We start from the raw sequence: 23,732 nt of genomic DNA on the forward strand, positions 1-23,732 counted from the left end.
CTTTTAGCTAGACACTTATAGATAGATTTTTGTCAACTTGATCACTATAAAGATGCCCAACAAATTGATTTATTTCCCTACATCAAATTGGAAAACAGATGCCATAGATACAAAAATATATGTTCTCAGAGATTACATACACAAAACAACCACATTTTCTGCTTCACATACCAACATTTTATCTTCTATTTTATGGGCAGTATCTTCTCTCTTGGACTTAGGCCAGCCACTACAGGTACGTATACTTTGTGGCTGGCAGAGTCTAAGGAAATAGCATTATGGTCATAGCTCTGTGGGTTGTGCATTTTGCTAATTGAAAGTCACTGCTTTCAGAGTCTACACTGACCAAGCTCTGGACTCCAGCTGTAGTGACACAAATGAGCACTCCTGTTGTGTTTCTTGGGAATATAAGTATTTACTTTTCATATTCATATCTTTAATGAATGGAGTTGAATGATTGTATAAGAACAATAGCTTCTTCATATGATCATTCTGCATTGCTATATAGCTTCCTTATAGACTCAGGAGACTGACAAATGAATATTGAAATATTTCAGTATTCATGGAGACTTCCAGAAATAAATCCCTTATAAAAATTGAAATAGCTTTTCCCATTCTGTTGACACATCAACCAGTTAAATGTTACATTTTCTTCAGGTTTATGCCTTAACAACCCTACGTATTAATTTCCCTGATGGCTCATTGAACCTAAGAGTGACAAATCAAGTTTAAAGGATGGAGGGGAAAAAGAGGCCCTATGCTTTGATGTTGCTTGGCCCAGGATTCTGCTCTTGTTTCTTGACCACTTTAGCATGGAAGGAAAGATACAGGTTATTTGTGTTTGGCTTTTGTATTTGCTCTTGCTAGCCCCCTAAAATCAATGAGTTTTCTCCTTATTTTACATAGCTATTCAGTCATCTGTTAGAATTCTTGCATGTGTTACTTCAGATAGAAAAACTGTCAGAACTTTCTTATAATGTAGTAGACAGTGGCACACGTGGATTTTTTCTATTTCTTTTTTGGTAAAGGGTGTTCTATTGGGGGGGGTGAAGAATCAATTGGATTTCTTAATATCATACAGCCTTTGTATATAGGCCCTGTGTAACTCTACATTTTAGCTTTTTCTGATTTCAGCGTTTAAAATGTTATACTTGGTGTTACAGCCCCAGAAAGTGTTTGCATGCAGTTTTCTTCAACTTATTCTAGGATATAAGTATATCCTAGAAATCAAAATAAGGAATAAAAGCCCCTTTTTTGCTCTGGATCTGTACATAGTTGAATGTATATATACTCACAGAACCAAGGTTCATTCCTTTTAGGAGAACATTACAAGGAATGTCTAAATCTGGCTGTGTGGAAGTTGAATTTCTAAGGCAGCAGTAGACTATGCCATTTAAAATCCTTTTATTGTTCGCGTGCAAATTATCTAATTTAAAAAGGAAAATAACCCTCAACGCTTTCCCTTAATCTGTATCGATAGTGCCCATTCTTGATGAATTCTGCCTCATAGCAGTGCTTCGTAAACTGTAGTGTGCAACGAAGTCTCCGGAAGTTCCTATATAGGACAAATTCTACTGTAATTGGTCTGGGGTGAGACCTGGGAGTTTGCGTTTCTAACAAGCTCCCAGGTCCATGGACCACGTTTTGCATAGTAGACATAAATATTTGTGACCACTGTGAACCACTTCGGTTTGGTGTTTATAGCTGCTGGTAAACCCAGATGCCTTTTTCTCTTGACTTCAGTAGTAGACACACTTCTAGAAAGAGAGAGCCTCTTCTGCCCCGAATTAATTGAGGGAGGGCAAGAAACTTGCACTTACTTTGTTAAAGGTCTTTCTTGTATTCTCTATGAAGAATAATGTTGCTAGGGGTGGTAGAATTTGACCCAGACCCCCATTTAAAATATGGGCAGGATTGGAGTTATGTGGCTGCCTGGCAAGCAGCACTGGGGTTAGCTCAGTGTTATGTCAACAAGGCCTCTAGACTGTGGCTAATGCTTTAGCTTTGGTTTCTAACAGCACCTTACCTATAGAGGTCAGTGGTGTGCTGCTCAAGAAGCATTGGCAGTTACTAACCTTTTATTGCAAGCTTTGTAGTTCGCAACTCTAGCTGGATAATTATTAATAGCACCATATTGTAAAGAATACTATCAGAATTTGGGCCCAATAAAGTAAACAGACTTTCTGGGAAACAGGACCTAAACGTTGGTATTTTTAAAAAGATACCCAGGTTATTTTAGTTTTGCAGCCCAGGTTGAGAACATTGAGCCAAATGAAATTACAAATGGAGTTGGGTAGAGATATTAAAAATTGATCTCTAAGCCAAGACTAATTTCCACAGAAGAATTATATTCCAGTGAGCCTCTTTGGCGCCTCCTACAAATTTAGATGTATCTGGCTTTACCTTTGTTTTTTCCCCGCAGGACATTTTTCCATTGTGTTTTGCTGTTAGGCGATCCAGTCTATCAGAAGTTGATCGGTCAGAGTGGAATATGACCAAATTGGGTTAGTTGCTCAGTCCCAGGGTCCTTTTTACCCTTGCTCATTTTCCATAACTAGAGACTGAAAATTGTTTTGTTTTTTGGATTGTCTGCCCATTTTCTATTCCTCTGTCTAAAACTCATTTTCACTGGAAGATGTTATTCTTCTCTTCTCATATCCTGGTGATCCTTCACCGTCTTTCATTATTGTACTTGTGAAATTTTGATATTTAGTGGGTTGAATTTTTCTAGAATTTTCATTCAAGAAATACAGTAGATTACCCCCCACTCCCACTCTGCCCCCCAATCCACAGTTTTACTTTCCACAGTTTCATTTACCTGTGGTCAACTGCGGGCCAAAAATATTAAATGGAAAATTCCAGAAATAGTAAGTTTCAAATTGTGCACAGTTCTAAGTAGTGTGGTGAAATCTTGTGCCCGGGATATGAATTATCCCTTTGTCCAGCATATCCACCTGCCCACTGTTAGTCACTTAGTGGCCATCTCAGACGAGAGAGAGAGAGAGAGAGAGAGAGAGAGAGAGAGAGAGAGAGAGACCACATTCACATAACTTTTATTACAGTATATTGTTATAATTGTTTTATTTTATTATTAGTTATTGTTGTTAATGTCTTACTGTGCCTAATTTAGAAATTAAACTTCCCCATAGGTATGTATGTAGGTATGTATGTATGTATAGGAAAAAACGTACTATGTGTATATGTACATATATAATGTGTTATATATATGGTTCAGTGTTGTGCGGTTTCCGGCAGCAACTGGGGATATATACCCCCTTCAGATAAGGGGGACTACTGTATTCTCTTCTGCTTGAAGTCTACAGGTAGTTGCCTCCTTTTTAGTATGAACTTAACTGTAGAATGATTCAGGGACTGGAACTTACATCTGTTCTACACGTAAAGCACGATGTTGTACTATTTAGATGCAGGCTTACAAACATAGTTACTTTGGGTTTTTTGTTTCTTCGTTTTAGAAGCTATGTATGTATCGTTTGACCTCTGATACTGAATCTAGGAAACCCTCGTTCTGGGTAGTAGGACTTTTCTAACAGTGCAGATCCTTCTGGTTTGTGGTGTGGGAGGTGACGCAGTGCCCATGTACATCACTCGTGCATACATGTTATAAAGTTACACCATGTGCTAATGAGTCTGACATCTGTGAAGATCAGTAAAGTAATAATTGAACCTTGACTATTTGTTGCCTTTGTTTTCAGGCTGTCAGCAGAGGCCTTGGCTAGACTATAGTCTTTTGTTCATCCAAGGTGTGGTGTACTATTCTATTTAGATAAATGGTGCTATCATGCATCAAAAGTGGAAAGGAAGCATTATCCAGAATACCGTTTCTCTATGCTGACAAAGGATTTCCTGCCAGAGGAATGTGCTCTCAGTGTGCCCTGCTGGAACGGAATGGAAGAGAGGAGAAACTGCCTTGTCCTGACTCCACTGCGTGTTTTGCCAAGCCTCCCCCTCTGTTCCTTACAGGCTTTTACCTTTCAGATATTTTAAGTCATGAACTATTTTAGTAACAGTTTTGAGGGGTTTTTTTTCTGGGCTGTGGGGAATCCGTTGTACGTACTAGTTTTGCATTTTTATATTTCTTCCTCTGGAATAGATTTGCAGTGATTTAAGAGCTTACATTTTAGAGTTGGTGGTGTTGCGGAGATATCTTTGTAAATTGTGGCGCACACTTGTCTGGTAAATTCTTCAGTGTGACTTCTATAACCTTTTTTTATTTTTTTATCAAGGCATAGATTTAGTCAAGGCTGGCTTCTAGCAGTTATGGGAATAATGATCAGTTATTGAGTGCCTCTCCTGTGCCAGTCCTGTGCCAGAACTTTTATAATTTCTAGTCCTCAAAATAACCCTGCAAGGTGATGGAGCCTCATTTTATAGAATATTGAAGGTTGTATAGCAAGTAAGTTTCAAGAGTTGGGATTTGAGCCCAGGACTTTTTCACAACTTCAGAGTTTATATTCTTTACACTATTCTGTGATTCCTCCAGTTTGTTTGTTATTGTCAACTTCTAGGATAGAGTCTAGTCTCACTTAACTTTGATCCTTCTCAAACTCTGGGGTACATAATATCTGGGGTGCACAGCAGAGTGCAGGTTGCATTTAAAGCTGCAAAATAAACTTGGCTCACTGTCTTACAATGTGAGTCTTAACGGAAATAATGTAAACACAGACTAAACACTGATGTGTTAAGTCTTAGAATACAAAATTGCCTGAATGTTTAAGGTAAAACACAAGGTTTGTTTGCCCTAAGCCTCTCCATCCTACTCATCTCAGGTTCCCTGGGTGTGTGAGTTGGGGCTGGCATGCCACTAGGCGGCCCATAAAAGTTTGAGAAGGACTGTAGAATATTTATTCATGAAAAGAGGGACTGGTTAAGTTCACACATCTTGCTGGAAAAGGAACAAGATTGTTCATCTTACCCTCTTTTAAGTAGAGCCGTGAAATCACATCTTCTGTCGATTTGTCGTGAGTTGTGATATAAAGCACTAGTACTTCCAGGGCAAATAAATGATGTGCAGGGCATTCTTCCACTGAAAACTAGCTGTCAAAGCCACTCAGCAATACAATACATTTCCTCTCTAGAAAGGGCTTTGGCCTTGGGGGGAGAGGGGCGGGGTTCTTTTTCCCCCCAAAATTGGTTCTGTTCTTCTGTGTTGGCAAGGTTGATGCAGATATGGTGCTCTTGACCAGTTGATGGAACAGTTTTGTCAGCCTTTCGTCAATTTTTTGATAATTTTCTGCAATAAAATGATTCATTTCAAAATTTTCTCCCCGAGAAATAATATAGCCAATAGCCCTGCTTATATGGGTAATAGAGCACTTATTCACGCAACAAATATTCTCTGTCAGGCTCTATTCTATGTACTGGAAATATAGTTGTGAAAAGTTCTTACAAGCTTATATTCTAGTGGGGGTAGACCGATGACAAGTGCACAGTTAAGGTAGTAAATGCTACAAAGGAAAATGAGACAGGATGCAGAGCTTCTCTTGGAGATTTTTAATGATACTCAACATTGAGTTCTATCTGACCTAATAGGTAGTGGCCATTCTAAGGACTTGATGTCACAGTCTGTTCTCTCTCCCATCTCAGGAAGTAATCTGTTACATCCCCTACTTTCCTGCTGATATAAGCCATTTTTCCTTCAAGTTTAGGGGTGTTCTGATGGTTTTGTATGATCTAAATTCATTTATGCTATTCCACAGCAAGTCAGTTCTCAGCCATCAACTTAATAGCTTTTGCATGGTTACAGATTCTTTTCACCAATTTGGTTAGTTATCATTTATGATGCTTTTCTGAACAGCTTTTTGAACATCAAATTAAAATTTGCAACCGAACAGCTGAAAATCCTACTTTCACCTAGGAGATGGTGTGTGCCTTCTAAAATCTAACACCCTAATAAGAAAAACACAGATTGATGTTTTATTGTTTGTGATGGATATCATTGTACACTATTTTTAAATCGTTCTTTTTTGACTCCTGAATAACCAAACTCTCAGTAAGCTACGTATATGACCTGAAGTATTCTTTAGACTCCCTTCAATTAAATCTATTCTGGAAGGCATCAAATAAAAGAGGTAGTAATCTAGACAGGAGCAAAGAACTATCTGAACTTAAAATCTACCCTCTAATTAAGAGCATGTCTTTAGATACTCAGACAACTCCACAGTTTTAGAAGCAGGTAAGTAATCTGTAATCCAGATCAGTCATTGTGATCATTTCTGGGAATTTTTTTTTAATCTGCTCAATGGCCATCTCATTTGATACTATTTTATAGAAGATTTTTAAAATAAAAATAATCAGCCAGATTTGTTTCTTTATAGAACTTCCGTCTTGCATTCTGTGTATTTTTGCTATTGTAACATATTGCCATTGTAGTGAGAGTTTTTCCTTTTGGTATCTAACTGAATTAGAGCTGTATACAAACTCAGCTCTCAAACCTGGACTCAACCTGACTGTGCTGCAGAGCTCACGTAACCATATTGAAATCCCTTTAGCCCATAAGTTATAATGAGTCACCATGAAATCAGTGCTTTTCATCCAATTACTGAATTAGCAGTGCAAGGACACATTATCGTGTAGTTCAACATGAACTGAACCTCTTTAAGCACTACTTCAGGCAGGGTAATGTGGCCACTCCTTTGACAGTAGCCAAATATTAGTATTATTCACAGTGCCAGTTAACAACTACAACTACTATAATTTAGACTGAGGACTGAGGGAACGATACCACTAACAGGAAATTTGGGTGTTGGCTGGAGATCTTTAGGAAAATTCTGCTCAGTTTTCAGCATTGAAATTCTTTTCCTGAAATTGGCATCTCTATTTCCTTTTTTTTTTTTTTTTTTTTTAATGAAAGCGCTATGTCTATTTTTCTCCTTCGTATTTGTATTACATTGGCACATAAGTGAGCACTACAAAAACTTGTTACCAAATGAATGCAAACTTATTTATGGTGATTGTTAACACTAGTCTTGACAAGTTCTCTTAAGTAGAATATCTTTTAAAATATCAAGGTTTTGATCATTATTTTCATGATGGCACATATTTTAAGGAAGAAAGAGTAACTGATCAGATGTTCTACAAAGTGAGTTTGAGGATCAGTTTTTATTTTCACACTTGAATCGAGGACTCTTGCGTTCTCATCATTGGGACAGGAAGTCGAGTGTCTAATGGTGTATTACAGAATCTGTTACCCCAAGTAGAAGGCAGTGGTTGAGCTGCGTGGATTAACACCTCACATTTCCCCAGCACACCTATGTGCACATCAAGATTGCCTCCTTATATGTCCAGGAAAAAGACTGACAGGGAGATTGTATTCAAAACACTTTGGCCTTCTTCCTGCTCTTGCCCTTCTCCTTTTCCTTACCTAGCCACTCATCTTGTTTTCAATTACTATACCCAATACAGAAATCCATTCCTTGAAGTTTAGTGAAGTTTACTTAACACTGCAGTGTTTGCTCTTTAGGCTACCAGTGTTACCCCTTAATTTTTCCGTTTTGAGTGTCTAGCACCTCTATTTCCTTCATCTTCCTGTGTCCTGATTTAGTTAGCCAATAGTTAACATTATTTCCTTCATGGAGAAAACAGCAGTCTCAGTAAGGCGATCCTGGGAGCAATGGGAAGTGGACAGCTCTGAGAGACTCTTAAAACAGTATCTAGACACGTAAGACTGAGATTAAAGCCGTGCCCTACATACCTATCCTTTTTCACTTCTGACTCCCACCAACTCATTGGACAACAGTATCACTGAATTTTCACAAGTCTTAATTTGATTTTTGTGCCCTATACCGTATAAGTAAGTGTAATATAACCAAACAGATAAATCTTGTCTGACTCCAGATAATACCAGGAACTGAAATGAAATGGTTAATGGCTAGTTCAGGTCGACATGACAACTTTCCTGGGTTTTCCTGTTCAACTTTCTAGCCCACCCCGCCTTTTTTCCCCTTGATTACTATCTGCACCATCCTTCTTGTCACTGTGGATAGGAGAGGCCACTCACTGGGTAATTGACATCTTCCTATTAGTCACTCATGCCATTACTCTGCTATCACCTTTGTCATATTTTCAGAAAGGAAGGTAATAACTTCCCTTAGAATCTTTCTCAGTTCAGAGGAATGGGGCTGAAAAAGCTTTAGTTTTGCTAGTTAGAAAACATATATTGCGATTTTCCTTTCCCTTTGCTCTCTGGACATAGCATGGTTTATGTGCACCGTTATACTTCTGGTTGCATGTCTCTCAGATCCCTTGGATTCTGTCTCTGTCAGATCAGAGTTCTTTATTGTAGCTGAGTTGTATCTGCAATACTGAACATAAAGAAAGGAGTATCAGGATTTCCTTTCAATTTCTTCCTTGGTTTTGAATTGAATTGACAAGCAGCATGGCAGGGGAGAGTACATTCAGATCTTTTCCAGCTAAGATAATGCTCATAAAATACTCAAAGATAATAAGAATGATATCTAAGAAAATAAGGGCTATAGTTGGGCTTTATTTCCTTTGGCCTAAACACCACCAGTGAGGGCCTTTTTCTTGAGGAGTTTTATTGAATTTAGCATATTAGATAAAACTGCTATTTCTCTTCCAGTGTGTTTTTTCTTTCTTGCCATTGAATGCCAACCAGGTCTGTAAAAAATTGCATCTCTTTCAGGCTTGGATTGTAAGCCTGGCCAGAAGGGAGGACAGTGATTGATGGGAGAGGGAGTAAGCCGATTAGAAAGTCATAAAACCAGATCAAAACATCAGGACTAATGAGACATTTTGCATCCTCCCCTTCCTTAGAAAGGGTTTTTCTTTCTAGTCAATTTCTAACTTCCTTTTTACTTAAACACTATTTTCAAAGTCATTTCTGAACAGATGGATCTTGTTTGAGTCAAAGTAATAGTTAATTCTCTAAGGCAGTGGTTTTTAACCTTGTCTGTACAGAAGAATGGCAGGGGGAGCTTTTCAAAATTCTGATGCCCAGACTACACCTCAGAACAATTAAATCACTGTATCTGGGGGTGAGACTCAGGCATCTGTATTTTTTTTTTAATTCCCCCCTCCATACACACACAGGTGGTTGATGCCATTGTTTATCTAAGGTTGAAAATCACAGGTAATGGAACACAATTGAAATAGTTATTAACACTGTTAGAAAGCTTGAAATCTTAGTCTGAGAAACTTCCAGGTTTTTCTAAAGGAAAAAATTAAAAACTAGACCTCCCATAATCAGCCTACCTTTGTAAACTTCTGTGACTTTTTAACCCACATATCTATCATGTGCTCCAGTTTAACTGAACTATACTCACTCATTCTTGATCATGCTTTTATTCATGCTTTTTCAGCCTTTGTTCATGGTATTTATTGGCAAATAACCCCCCATTTTTGCTTTTTATAATCCCAAACTACCACCTCTTTGAAGCTTTTCATTATCCTCCCGCCAAAAGGAGACACTTCCCTTTAGAACTTACTCTTTTTGCATTAGTATGTTCTGTATGGTTTTGCATTCGTGTTTTACTTCTCCTGCCAGTTTGCAGAGCCTGGATCTTATTCATCTATGTATTCCCCTCATTGCCTGACATCTTTATTCCCAGTAGTGCCTTGTATCCCAGCAAATATTATATCTGTGTTTGTTTGAATAAAAGGAATTTTATGCTTTCCAGATGTCATGCTACAGATGTGTGCAATTGTAGAACCAGGGAGAAAGCAGATTTTGGCCACCCTGTTTTATATACCTGTTCATTGAGAAGATAGATAAATCCTCTTTCCCAAATCCCGAAGACCAATACAGTTTTGTTTTCCAACACAACCACAGCACAAATATCTCTTAAGTTCCTACCACTAAGTGACACAGAGTAAAGGAAACATTGTTTTGTAAAGCAGACATAAGCCATGTGGTGATTCAAAGAGGAATTTTAGGTGCACAGTGAGAACTAAGGAGGAAGCAAACATGGAACTGTAGCAAAAACAGGTGGTTTTTGCTTTTTCAACATCCCTATTAGTTGTGTATTGTGTGTTTTGTTTCTTCAGCTCTTTTCAGCTTTAGTTCTTCTTTAATGCTTTGGTCATGGAAGACTGACTTTGCGGTGAATTATGTAAGAGCCTTGGAGGGGAAAGGGCGCAGCTAAGACCTTGTGGGATGATTTTCCTGTCACCTGGCTAATTGAGTTAAATTCTCCATCAGTTAGCATACTTTTAAATGCTCTACTCCAAATAAATCACAGCATTTCTCCTTAGTAGCATTGACCCTGAGAGGTATTTGAAGCATTGTATGCCTTCCCACTTTCTCCCCAAGTAGGATAGCTTTCTATCCCAACTGTTTTCTTTCTTAGGAAAGTTCTAAACTCTAAAAATTACTCTTGTTCCTATAATTTTTGAAGCTGGAAATTGTACCTCAGTACTGGTTTGGATACCACCTTCTCAGTGGGGCAGCAGGTTTTGTAGATCAAAGCACATTTTAGTTTTTCTTTGCTTTTCTTTTTTTCACCCTGAAATTTCCTTTTAAAGAAAAAAACATATTCAAAATATTACTGCTTAAAGATAGAACTTCCTGGAATATGCAAACTCTTTAAATCCTGCTTGGGTTTGTGCCTATGTACCCCAGTGGAAAGATTGGATCTGAAACATCCCTGAGATGTCTCAGCTTCATCTTCTTTCCAAGTTTTTTCAACCCCTCCAGCCCTCTGCCACACACACACACACACACACACACACACACACACACACACACCATCACTGCCACTACTCGGTTCACCTAGGACATATTTCTTTAGGCTTTGGGAGACAAGTTAAATAGCATATATTCCCAGCAACTTGGTAGAGCAATTTACAGATTCTACATGGACATCTAGTACTTAGCTAAATGAACTCTACCTCTCTCTCCTCTCTCTCCTTTCTCTCTTTCAGCTTGGCAGTGACCTTGGCGGGGGCATTGGAGGAAGTCCGGCAGTAAGTGCCATCCGTTTTTTTCACCATGGGATGCGCTGCCCCCTGTTTGATGTCTTTCCTATGCATACATTCTCAGACCAGCCACCGCTGCTATCTAGCACTGTACACCAAAACTTCTATATGAAGAGCAGAAAGTAGCATAGGGTTACTTGGAACCTTTGGGGTCATGCACTACGTGTGGTATAGGGGCATGTTTAGGGATTACAGTCAAGTGTCTACAGAGATCCTTGTCTTCCTAACATTAAAGAGCTAAAGGAAATGGAATTTCCCCTCTTGACTGGAGAACGCTCTTACTCTCTGGTGTCATCTAAAAAAAACTTGAGTCAGTTGGACTCAGAGTGAGACTCTCATTGTAAGTTAGTTCTGGGGATGTGAATATCCTTCTCCCCAGGAGAGTTTCCTACTAGATATTTACGCCTAAATGGGGAAGTAAGACTTGCCTGGACCCAAGTGGAAATGGAACTGCTGTCTAAGTTGGATGCTTCTCCTTCTATCTGTAGAAACAAACTCCCCTTTTTCAGGGTACCTGTAGGCCTTTGGCACAGAATCATGGAAGCTAAAATTGGAAACAAAAAATCTTGGATCACTGTGTTCCTGGTCGTACTAATCACTCTCTCTTGATAGAACTTCTGAAGAGTGTGTGTATTTTATCAATGAAGATTAAAAGGACAAAGAATATACTAATTCAACTCCTAAGAATATTGTAATTACGGTGTAATCTTACTGATTTGTCAATACTACTAAAATACAATATAGCAACAGTTTAAGGACTATTAATCTCTTCTTCCCGATGCTCCCCTCCCCTCCCTTTTTCTTCTGCAGGTGGGACAGTCCTTCATCCCTTCGTCGGTCCCTGCAACCTTTGCTCCTTCACCTACTCCTGCCGTGGTCAGTAGTGGTCTGAATGACCTGTTTGAACTCTCCACGGGCATAGGCATGGCACCTGGTGGATATGTGGCTCCTAAGGCTGTAAGTAAAGCAACGCTTTCTTAGTGGACAGGACCCAAATTACTTTGCTTCCAATGTTTGTATTACTGATAACAAAATTCCTGGTTTGGGCCCTTGTTTTGCAGGATTTAAGAGGAAGATGAAAGGTGGTCCTCAAGTTTAGCAGTAGGAAGCAGTGTAGTATTTTTGTTAACCATTTTTATAATTAGACTTAATATTGGAAATACTAAATATTTGGGTTTTGTTCTCATGTTTAGAAATATTATCTAGTTTGTCAGCACTGAAGTCAGTCTAGTGTAAATTTGATACCCAGTGCAACAATGGGGAAAACACAGTATAGAGAAGTAACATTTTTACTCCTCATTCGTACCATTTCCCTTTGCTGAAGTTTGGTTTTCATGGATTTTGGTGTACCTTTTTAGAGGTCTGATTTATTTAGGTTTTGCGTCATTACTTGATGTGATGCTCAGATAGAAATTCAAAAGGGGAAAGAAACTACTTTTACTGTAGTTTTGGGACCAGGGGTGGGTAATGAATGAGTTATATATAGAGAATAGATATTCAGATGATTTAAGCAACAAATAGTACTATTTACCAGAAACTACATCAAGAGTTAAAAATATGCATAAGACATAGTCCTTACCCTTGAGGAGATTACCAGTAATGGTTCTGGTAATGATAAAAAAGCCTTCCAAGATTATACTATGCATTTTCATTCGTAGATTCAGTTTCTTTCCTTTTAAGCTTTTTACCAAAGCTACTAACAACAGCCACTTTATACTCGTTGGAATTTCTCTTTTTCTTGTATATCTTTTTGATAGCAGTACTCAAAAGTAGTAAAATGACCGAGTTGAACAGAGGGTGGAGAAGAAGACAAGGTTACGCATCGACTGTTTGTTTTTGTCTTTTGGTTCTTAAATAATTGAGAATTATCTCAAAAATGGGAAAATACGATTTTTATCCAGAGTCTTTTGCACCTGACTTAACACTTATGGTATAAAAAAAAAATCACCATAATTGCCTGAGGAAGTGAAATTTTAATTTTTGTTTATTCAAAAACAAATAGCATCGAGATAAATCTTGTTTAGTTCCATTGGGCTTTATGCTATGTTTCAGGTCTGGCTGCCTGCAGTAAAGGCTAAAGGCTTGGAGATTTCCGGAACATTTACTCATCGCCAAGGGCACATCTATATGGAAATGAACTTCACCAACAAAGCTCTGCAGCACATGACAGACTTTGCAATCCAGTTTAACAAGAATAGGTAAGAAATCTGAGTCCCTAGCTTGATCCTAAGACAGTCGTATGTACCTGGTGCCCAACAAGAGAAAATGTTCCATTAACAATGGGTGAAAATTCTCATGTTGGCAGATGCTAGATGTAGAGTGAGTACTGGCTGTTGCACGTCTATTCAGTGGTCAGTTTCAACTCTGGAGGCCCTAGAGAATTTAGTTGGGAAACGCATTCACTTGGCATGAGGAAACCAGAACTTACTTAATGCTTTCTTAAAGAATTCTAGGACTAGAGTGTTTTTACTAAAACAATTTATCAAATAAAAAATCTTTTGATTGAAATCCACTTATTCATTCAACAAGTAATTGTTTGGCATCTATGTGCCAGACGTTTCCAGGTACTGAGGCTAGAGTACTGGACCAAACAGATGTGTCCAAAGCTCACATTTTGGTGGGAAAAAAAGGAACATATAATACTTTGGTTGATGTCAAAAATATAGAAGACAGCATATCTGGTTAACTGAATAATCACATATGGGCTGACTGCTTTTAGCAGTGAATCCTCTCTTTATTGAGAGCGTGAAGAAGTAAAAGGTTGATGTTCTGTAGTTCGGAGATATCAGTGGTTTTTATTAAATTTTGTGGTTCAGGGAACTGACAGCTAGACTTTGATGGCAGGTCCATTCATTCATGAATACAAGATATTCAAACTTGTTTCTAACAAAGTAGTAATTGTACCTTTGAAGCAGATTTAATAAAATTGTAAATGACAACTTGTATCAATAACTCTTATTTATTTTTAATAATTTGGAAATAACTTTTGTACCCTGGATTTGAAAGTTTGGCAGGTTAGAAATCAGTTACGTATCTACAAAGTCTGTGTTTCCTTCTGTCAAGACCAGTTATATGTCCAGCCACTTTTTGGGGAACTGGCCATGTTAAAAGGCTAAGGCTGTTGGGAGAATATATTAATAAAGGCAATCTGCTGAGCCTGCCTTCGTATTTTCGTTTCTATTTGTCTTTGGATTTTTCAAAATTTTAAATAGTCCGATACTTAGAAAAGTTTATATTTTTGTTGTGATAGTTAATCTTTTTCCTTTATAAAATACTATCACTCCCTGCTTTGTACAGGTGGTCTGTTGATTTCTTATTGTAATGTGTATTTTACACCTAATGTCAATAGTACTGGGATTTACTTTTGTACTCTTAAATATGCTTAAATTTCTGCTGCTTGTTTTGTCGTCTTTGACCTCCAGTTATGACAGATGAGGCCAATAACTTATTCTACTTTGTACGCACTTGCTCTCTTTTCCTCGCCTTTTTATAAATTGTATCATTTCTACCTTTTATTCTTCCACCTTTATCCCTGTCTTTGTTTTGTCTTGGATTTGTGCTTACTGCCAGTCATTTTATTTGAGTTTCCACTGTCGTTTCTTAGATATCTTCTAGTAGCTTCCTCAAAAAGGGCTTCTGTGAACAACAGTTCTTGAATTCTTGCAGGGTCAAAGCTATGACCTTTATAATTGAAAATTCTTGACTCAAATTCTTAAGTGTTTTACTCCAGTGGCTTTTGTCATTGAATATTCCTGTGGAAAAATCAGTTGCCAGACTGATTTCTGCCCCACCCCATATAAATCATTTGATCATTTTGTCTGGCTCCCCATAGTTTTGAAGTCCAGTTATTTTTTTTTTTTTAAAGATTTTATTGGGGAAGGAGAACGGGACTTTATTGGGGAACAGTATGTACTTCCAGGACTTTTTTCCAAGTCAAGATGTTGTCCTTTCAATCTTAGTTGTGGAGGGTGCCGTTCAGCTTCAAGTTGTTGTCCTTTCAGTCTTAGTTGTGGAGGGCGCAGCTCAGCTCCAGGTCCAGTTGCCATTGCTAGTTGCAGGGGGCGCAGGCCACCATCCCTTGCAGGAGTTGAACTGGCAGCCTTGTAGTTGAGAGGACGGCAGCTCAGCTCAAGGTGCCGTGTTCAATCTTAGTTGCAGGGGGCTCTGCCCACTATCCCTTACAGGACTCGAGGAATTAAGCAGGCAACCTTGTGGTTGAGAGCCCACGCTCCAACCAACAACTGAGCCATCCGGGAGGCAGCTCAGCTCAAGGTGTGGTGTTCAATCTTATTAGTTGCAGGGGGTGGAGCCCACCATCACTTGCAGGAGTCGAACCAGCAACCTTGTGGTTGAGAGGATGCGCTCCAACCAACTGAGCCATCCGGGAGCTCAGCGGCAGCTCAGCTCAAGGTGCCATGTTCAATCTTAGTTGCAGGGGGGCAGAGCCCACCATCCCTTGCAGGACTCAAGGAATTGAACTGGCAGCTTTGTGGTTGAGAGCCCACCGGCCCATGTGGGAATCGAACCAGCAGCCTTCAGAGTTAGGAGCACGGAGCTCTAACCGCCTGAGCCACCGGGCTGGCCCCTGAAGTTCAATTATTTTATTAGGATATTCCCAGTGTTATCCAATCTTGGTCAGCCTTTCCTGGAATAAGGGTGTCCTGTCCATATGTACATTGAAGTCTCCTGTTTCAGGAAAGTGTTCAGGGTTTATGTTTAAACATTTGTACTATTCCATTGTCTAGATTTTCTTATTCAGAGAATTATGCATTTATGGCTTTTAAATTGTCTTTTATATATACTATCTTTCTAATGTTATCTATAAATATTACAGTGTGTATCTCGTGACCCCTTTTTACCCAGAATCACAACACTGACCAAACTCTTTAATATCATCTAATATCCAATCAGTGGACTTTTACAGTTGTCTAGTAGTTTTGTACAATTTGTTTTGTCTGAACAGGATCCCAGTAGGGTCCCCATACATGCCAATTGGTTGATAAGTGTCTTAAGTCTCTTTTAAACTGTAGGTTTCTCTTCCTGTCTTTTTTCCTTGAAATTTATTTTGTAAAAAAAAAAAAAAAAAGGTCCTTTATCTGTGGAATTTCTCACAATCTAGATTCTGCTAATTATACCTGTAAATTGGAGGCAAATCTGTAGGATTGATGAGATTTAGACTTCGTCTTCTGTCTAGAGTGTTTCATGGATGGAGGTGATTATTTTCTCTCATTTCTATTTTATATTATTTGCTTTTTCTCGTTCTTTATGTCTCAACTGGTTACTGTGGTATCTCTTCTGTTCTGTGTAGCTCTATCTCCGTCACTATCATTGTGTCTTGCTATAATTTTTTGTAAATGAAATCACATGGTATGGAGTCTTTTGCATTTGGTTTCTTTTGCTTAGCATAATGCTTTGAGATGTGTCAATAGTTCATTTCATTTTATTGCTGAGTAGTATTCCAGCGAAGTATTCCAGTGATAAATGTACCACAATTTGTTTACCCTCTCACTCGTTGGTGGAATTTGCGACTGTTTCCAGTTTTATCTTTTATGACTAAAGATAAAACCTACAAGTCTTTGTGTGGATATATATTTTCAGTTTTTCTGGGTAAATACCTACTAATGGTATTGCTGGGTCATATGGTAAGTGTGAGAGTTCTAGCTGTTCCATATCCTTACCAGATTTAGGCATTCTTATACATAGATATACATGCATTATTAGGTTGGTGCAAAAGTAATTGCGGTTTTTGCAATTTGTAACCTTTTAAACCGCAATTACTTTTGCACCAACCTAATAGTATCTCATTTTAATTTATATTTCCTAGAATGACTAATTATATTAAGCATTTTTTTCCCCATAAGTTTATTGGCCTTCCTCTATCTTTGGTGAAGGAAGTATCTGCTGAAGTTCCCCCCCCCCTTTTTTTATTTTGTTATTAGGAAGTAATAAAAGTTCCTGATACATTATGGATACAAGTCCTTTGTGGTGTATATAGCTTGTAAATATTTTCTCCCAGTCTGTGGCTTGCTTTTATTTTCTTAACAGTGTCTTTCAAAAATTAAAAGTTTTTTATTTAAATAAAGTTCATTTTATAATTTTTCATTTTATGACTATGCTTTTAGTGTTATGTCTAGAAATCTTTGACCCACAGTTAGATTATTTTTTCTATGTTTTTTAATGGATGTATTATATAAATTTAGTTCCTACAATTTACTTTTATTATCTGTTTTAAGATAATTTTAAAATATGGTATAAAGTAAGAGTCAAAGTAAACTTTTTTCCATAGTAAGTCTTGAAATCAGATAGTATAAACTATCCAACTTTATTCTTTTTCAAAAATTGTTTTGGCTGTTACAGGTCCTTTGCTAGGATTTCGATTGAGTACAGTGACTAGATCATTTTGGGGGAGAATTGATGAGGTATGATTAAAAAATACGGTGAGTGTCTAAATAAAAAAATTTATTACAGTAAAAGACACATTGCCATTAATCCCCCTCAAAATGCTCCCCCTCGCTTAAGTGTGTTAATTAGGATAACACACTGATCCCGTCGTTCTTGCCACTTTCTGAAGCAGTTCTGGAAGTCCTCTGTCATGAGTGTCTTTACTTCATCCTCCATCATGACAACGCTCTGTGTCACATATCGCTTCTGGTACAGCAGTTTCTGTCAAATAAAAACATGACCGTGTGTCCTCATCCACCTTATTCACTGGATCTGGCATCTTCCCCAAAGTCAAAATGATTCAGGACATCAAGGCAGCCACAACAGTCCAACTAAAGATACAAAAGATTCAGAAAGGGGCAAGAACGATGGGATAAGTGTGTTTCAAGCAAGGGGGAGCGTTTTGAGGGGGATAAATGACAATGTGTCTTTTACTGTAATAAATTTTTTTCTCACTGTATTTTGTGATCACACCTTGTATCTTGCAACTTTGTTGTACTCACTTATTCTATTTAGTGGTCCTTGTATAGATTCCTTAGGGTTTTCTACATAGATGAATCATGCTATCTGTGAATAGAGAGAGTTTCATTTTTTTCCTTTTCAGTCTTATGCTTTTTCTTCCCTCCCCCACTTCTTCCACCTCCACCCCCCACTCTGTTTCAAGCCGTTGTTTCTGTCTAGTAGTGTAGGACACAGCTCCCTGGCCCATGGCCTGCAGCAGCACACAGCAGCCCACAGTAGCCTATGCCTGCCTCTGGCTGCTCACGGCAGCCCACCTCCAGGGAGAGTCATTGTTCACAATCTTAGCTGTAGAGGGCCAGCTCACAAACCTATGTGGGAATTGTACCGGTGACCTCGGAGTTAGGAGCAGGGTGCTCCAACCACCTGAGTCACTAGGCTGGTCCCGCCTTTTCTTTTTCTTACCTGATTATACTAGCTGGGATCGCCCATAAATGTTGAGTAGATATGGTAAGAAGGGACATGTTTGCCATGTTCTGGTTCTATGGGGAAAGTATTCAGTCTTTCACCATTAAGTGCAATGTTAGCTGTAGGTTTTTCATGGAGGTTGAGGGACTTCCCTTGTGTTCCTTGTTTGCTTAGTTTTATTATGAGTGGTCATTAAATTTTGCCAGATGCTGCTTTTGCATTTAGTAAGATGATCATGTAGTTCTTTTTTAGTGTATTAATATGACAGATTACATTAATTTTTCAGATTTGTAACAATCTTGTATTTCTGGAATAAATCCTATTTGGTCAGGATATGTTATCTTTTTTACGAATTACTGGATTTAATTTGCTAAAATTTTGTTGTGTGTTTTTTGCCTCTATGCTTATGATGTAGTTCAGTTCATTTCTAACATGATTTATTCTTTTGTATTATAATTTCTTTTCTGAGTTTTATTGGCTCCCCTTCACCTTCTCCTATTTTCTGGCCATCTCTTCCTCAGGTGCTTGCTTCACTGTTGTGTGTTCTTTTGTTGATGCAATTGCATCATTAAGTGTATTTTCCCCTTAACATCACGTATAAATGTTCCATAATTGCATTTTCAAGTACGTTTTGCTCATCAATAAGAAAGATGTACTGTTGTTCTTCCATTTTTTAAGAATAGTGTCTTTGAATAGGTGCTGTGTATCTACCATTTTGATACTCCTATTTGAATGAGTTGGAATTTGCAAGACTAACTATTAGCAGGAGGTTCCTGTGGAAGAGGAAGATAAACCAGGGTAGTATTCTGGGCTTTGTTGCTCAGGAACTCTCTTTCCTTTACTATGGTGTAATCAGTGTTACAGTAAATTAGAATTGAGCACCTTGTGTCCTACTATTCCTTCATTTAATATTTTAAAAAAAAATTGTGTTTCCTTCAAATGGAGTAAAAAGCCATTAAAACCCAAAGATGTGGCTACATCCTGCCCCCTGATTAACCTCTGGGATTTCTTCATCCTCTCTCCTAGCTTTGGTGTCATCCCCAGCACACCTCTGGCCATCCACACACCACTGATGCCAAACCAGAGCATCGATGTCTCCCTGCCTCTCAACACCTTAGGCCCAGTCATGAAGATGGAGCCTCTGAATAACCTGCAGGTTAGAGTTGTACTTCACTTGGGGGATATAGGCTGGCATCTTGCCAATTTTATTTATATGTGTGTGTGTGTGTGTGTGTGTGTGTGTGTGTATCACACACACATATGCATATATATATGTATATTATAAAACAACCCCTCGCTGTTCTGTATATTAGAGTTGGTCATAGAATAGGATTTGCAATAATTGCATGAAAAAGAGTTTTAGTTTTTTTAAAAGTCACGCATTGACTTAGAAGTTATTCTTTTATTCAACAAACATTTAGAAACTTAAGATCTTATTTACAAACTTTTTTTTCTTAAGACTTTCATAGCAATTTTGAATGTTATATAATGATAGATCGCAGTAGAGAATTATGAGGTTATCTTTAAACACACAACCACGTATAGTTATCTGGATTTAAATACTCTCTATTAGCACATAGCTAGGATAAGTATAGCAGAATCTTAGAGGAGCTCAGAATTTTATCAGGGTCCACAAAAGCCTCTCGATCTTGAAGACATTGAATTTTGTAGAATGTTTAAGTACTAGTTTAGAGTTTCGTTTACTTTTTATCTATTTTTAATTTCTCTTGAAATATAAGCCTTCTGGGGTTCAAACAGCATGAAGGCAGAGTGGTAAGCTTGTAAGCTGAAGCTGTAGCAGCCCTAAAGGGATGTTAATTCAGGAATAAACCCTAGAAGTTGGGGATTTGAATGTTCACGGACAGGAGAGAGAGTCTTGGACCAGCCTGAGGTGGGGAACTATAACTGATCCTGCATACGAGTAAAGCTGAGCCTATGGAAGGGCAACTTACCTGAAAAGGGAACTAGAAAAACATTTTCACTCAGGCAAGTGATAGAAAAGTTTCTCTCTGACCAGGGATCTTGGCAGCCTCTTGTGAGAAATCCAGAGCCCAATATTATGCCAACCTGAAAAAGGAACTAGAAAAGCATTTTCACTCGGACAAGTGATAGAAAAGTTTCTCTCTGACCAGGGATCTTGGTGGCCTCTTGTGAGAAATCCAGAGCCCAATATTATGCCAACCGTAGCGTAATATATGGGTACATAGTCCAAATTTATACTAGCTGTGTAGGGGCAGTATTCTCCAAATCAATACATCAATGTAAAATTGGTCCAGGACTGGTGAAATGAAACTTTAGGGCCCTCAGGACTCTCAACTAAAAAGAAAATCTCTACCAAAAATGAGCTCACGATTTAACAACAACAAAATTTTTTTTTAAAAAAAGAAGGTAAACTGCACCGTGAAGACAGAAGACAAAGCAAGGAGGAGGATTGGTATTCTCCTTCTATCAAGAACTTGAAATGATAGAATAGTCTGAATGAGACTATAAAATATATTGAAATGATTAAAGACAAATACCGACTTTCCACTTTCCAGTTAAGACAGGTGAGATCCTGTTGCTTAATCTTCTGGAAATAACCAGTGTGAGATCCTAGTACTGATGTTGAAACATCAACAGTAAAAGTACTTGGAGTTAAAAACTAACGTCCCTCAGTAGTTAAAATACCAACAAAACAAGCCTGTTTGCCAGTTCACTAACTACCTAGTCGCCACAGTAGTTGCCTGCCTCTTTTTCAGCAGAGGGTATAATGATTTAAGTGAAAATGAGTGAGTCACAATATAACTTGGCTCAGACTAAAGGAACAAAACAAGGATTACTGTGTAGATGGAATTGGCTGTTACTATGACGAGAGTAACGTGTTAAGGGGCTTTTCCAGCACAGAATCCTGAAGTAACTAACTAACCCAAATCTGCATCTGCTCCCTTTTTATTGAAATCTAACCTCCTGTTTTCCCACAGAGCCTCAAGCCTAATATTTGAGGACAGTCAGCATGAGCGCAAGAATGCTTTACTTTAGAAGTAGAAAAGGGAATTTGGGTCACAGAAACCAGGGCAAATTTTCTGCTCTTAAAAAAGAAACAGTAAATAAATGAATGTCATTTTACTTTCCTATTTGCATTTCCATTTCGTAGTCAATAAAATGAACATCCCCAGTAAGAATCCTCATAAAAAAACGATGAATCTTACTTAGTCCAGACCCCTCCGTCAAAAGTGTTGATACGGTATTAGGACTAACAAGTTTTCATTTTTATAAACCTGACATTATAAAAAGCAAACTTAAGCATTTTCCATCTAAGGAGAATGTAATAAAGTATCTCAGCTTCTCTAGGGAAAAAAAATTTCCATCTGTAGTCAACTACTGATTCTCCAAGTTTTCCCCATGGATTCTCTTCTTTCAGGGATGTTATAATTATGGCTATTTTCTCATTAATTGGCATTTCCCAATGGAGAACTTAAGCAAAAACTTGAAAAGAGAAAAACTTTCCTTATAAACAGCTCTACTTAATGTCTGCTGGTAGAAGTTGAAACTAATGGCTAAATGTAAGATGGATAGGTTACTTTAGATTTCAGATTTCATTCTTCCCTTGTCCTAATATGAACAAAAAGAATCAAATCTTAACTCCAACAAGCTTAAACCATAAAGATCCAGGTAAAGATTGACTGACGTTTAAACATTATATTTGCGTAATGTTTAAATCCAAAAGCTCATGAAGGAAAAATTAGTACTTTCCTAGTATTCTAGACCATAAAATCAGGGATAGATAGGAATATTTGGGGGTTGAGGCAATGAAATTTTGAATGCAGTGTGGGTTTTAGCTATTTTGGCTAATTTGGTATCAATATATAGAACAAGTAAATCAAACGCAGATGCCAGAAGTGGAATGTAACACTTAGTACAAAAACTTTTCATTAAAATGCTCATCAAACTACTTAATGGCTTACAGTCTGTTTGAAGCACTATTGAAAGGTTAAAAAGACACTGTTCCCTCTTCAAATATAAAATAGATTATAACTTAGAGACAAGAATTAAATACCTGGCAGAGATTTGAACCTAAAAAATTTTTTTTAACTGATATTGGTTGTTAAAAAAAAAAAAAAAAAAAAGCCTTTGTGAATCCAAGTTATAAATATTACACAAAGTAAAGTTTAGTTTGCCCTTTTGGGAGCTTCTTTTGACTTTATTTATATCATATAATTATTATATTCCGTAAAAAAGTGAATTGATTCCCTCTATATTAAATGAAACAAAAACCTTTTTTATTATTGCTAAATGAGTTTTCTCTGACTTTGATATTCTTGTTTTTCACTTCATTTGTATTAGTTGCATAGAAACATTTTCCCAACATACTTCTTCAAACTTGACACCTGGAAAGTGACTGTTTCTTCAGGGTCGTGTCTGCAAAAAGACAATAGAATTATGACATAACGTGTATTCATCCTGGTCTTTGCAGGTGCTTGGCTTCCTTTTTCACTGGGCTGTAAACTCTCATGAGAACGTTGATAGCACCGTTCTTTCAAGTTTTAATTTTATTAGGGTTATAAAAACACAGTTTAAAGAGTCAACTGGTTCTATAGTTAGTTAAGAAAAACCCAGTCCCTAGCCTTCTCTTCCCGAAATAGTCCCCAATTTTTCCTTCCATGTTTTATGTTTACCTTTCTATCTCTAAATAATATGTTTATATTACGACTTCTGGATTTTTCCATCTTAGGTGTTCGTCTGCATCTCCTTACTCACTGACATCATCTACATGGATATTTCTTATCCTCCTTTTTTCGTAATAGAACTGAGTTAGAATTCGCTTTAATCAGTGTTCAGTGTTTACATTATTATAACTGTATACTCTTTTTTACATGCCTTTTTATTTTTTTAAGATTTTTATTAAAATATAGCTAACATACAATATTATATTAGTCTCAGGTATATACATCATATTCAGCAGTACCCACCTGGCACTATACATAGTTATTACGTATATGCTCCTTAAAAGTGAGTTGTATATAATAAAGTGTGATTTTTTCCCCCCCCTCCATAAAACTCTTCGTAAGTAGTTGGATATTTACTGGTTAATAGTTGTCTGTTTGCTTAATTTTTTTGTGTTAAGAGCTTCTTTTTAACTATAATTCAATCCCAAATTACAAAAAGATCAGACCCTTTAAAGAGACTCTCAGTTTCACTTTCTTGGAGTCTCTTCTGGAGTCTTTTGACCAGCTCCGGTCTGTACTGATTTCCTTGAACACCTGAAACATAGTTGTCATCCTGGGAATCTCCCTTCATCATCACTCTGGTGATTCATTCCCTTCACCTCTCTTCTATGTTTGGTCTTCAGTTATATTTTTCTTCTCTTCGTTTGCTCCCTCATTTTGATGAACAACATACTCCAGTAGTTTCTTGGGAATAGGAATATAGAG

At 37.6% G+C, this 23,732-nt stretch overlaps 1 protein-coding gene across 12 annotated transcripts in view; it reads left to right on the forward strand.

The window, feature by feature from the left end:
- The window catches only part of AP2B1 (adaptor related protein complex 2 subunit beta 1), a 112,379-nt gene that overhangs the window by 56,774 nt on the left and 31,873 nt on the right, over positions 1-23,732 (forward strand). For 7 of the 12 annotated variants that reach the window (XM_081027433.1, XM_081027429.1, XM_081027438.1 and 4 more), the window contains 4 exons: positions 10,900-10,941; positions 11,764-11,910; positions 13,006-13,151; positions 19,348-19,477. In XM_081027433.1, coding sequence (XP_080883559.1) covers positions 10,900-10,941; positions 11,764-11,910; positions 13,006-13,151; positions 19,348-19,477 — 465 coding nt within the window. The remainder of the gene's footprint in view (positions 1-10,899; positions 10,942-11,763; positions 11,911-13,005; positions 13,152-19,347; positions 19,478-23,732) is intronic. The other 5 variants (XM_081027439.1, XM_081027431.1, XM_081027430.1 and 2 more) reach the window with 1 other exon arrangement.

Source organism: Rhinolophus hipposideros (genome assembly GCF_964194185.1).
Source record: "Rhinolophus hipposideros genome assembly, chromosome: 20".
Taxonomy (NCBI): Eukaryota; Metazoa; Chordata; class Mammalia; order Chiroptera; family Rhinolophidae; genus Rhinolophus; species Rhinolophus hipposideros.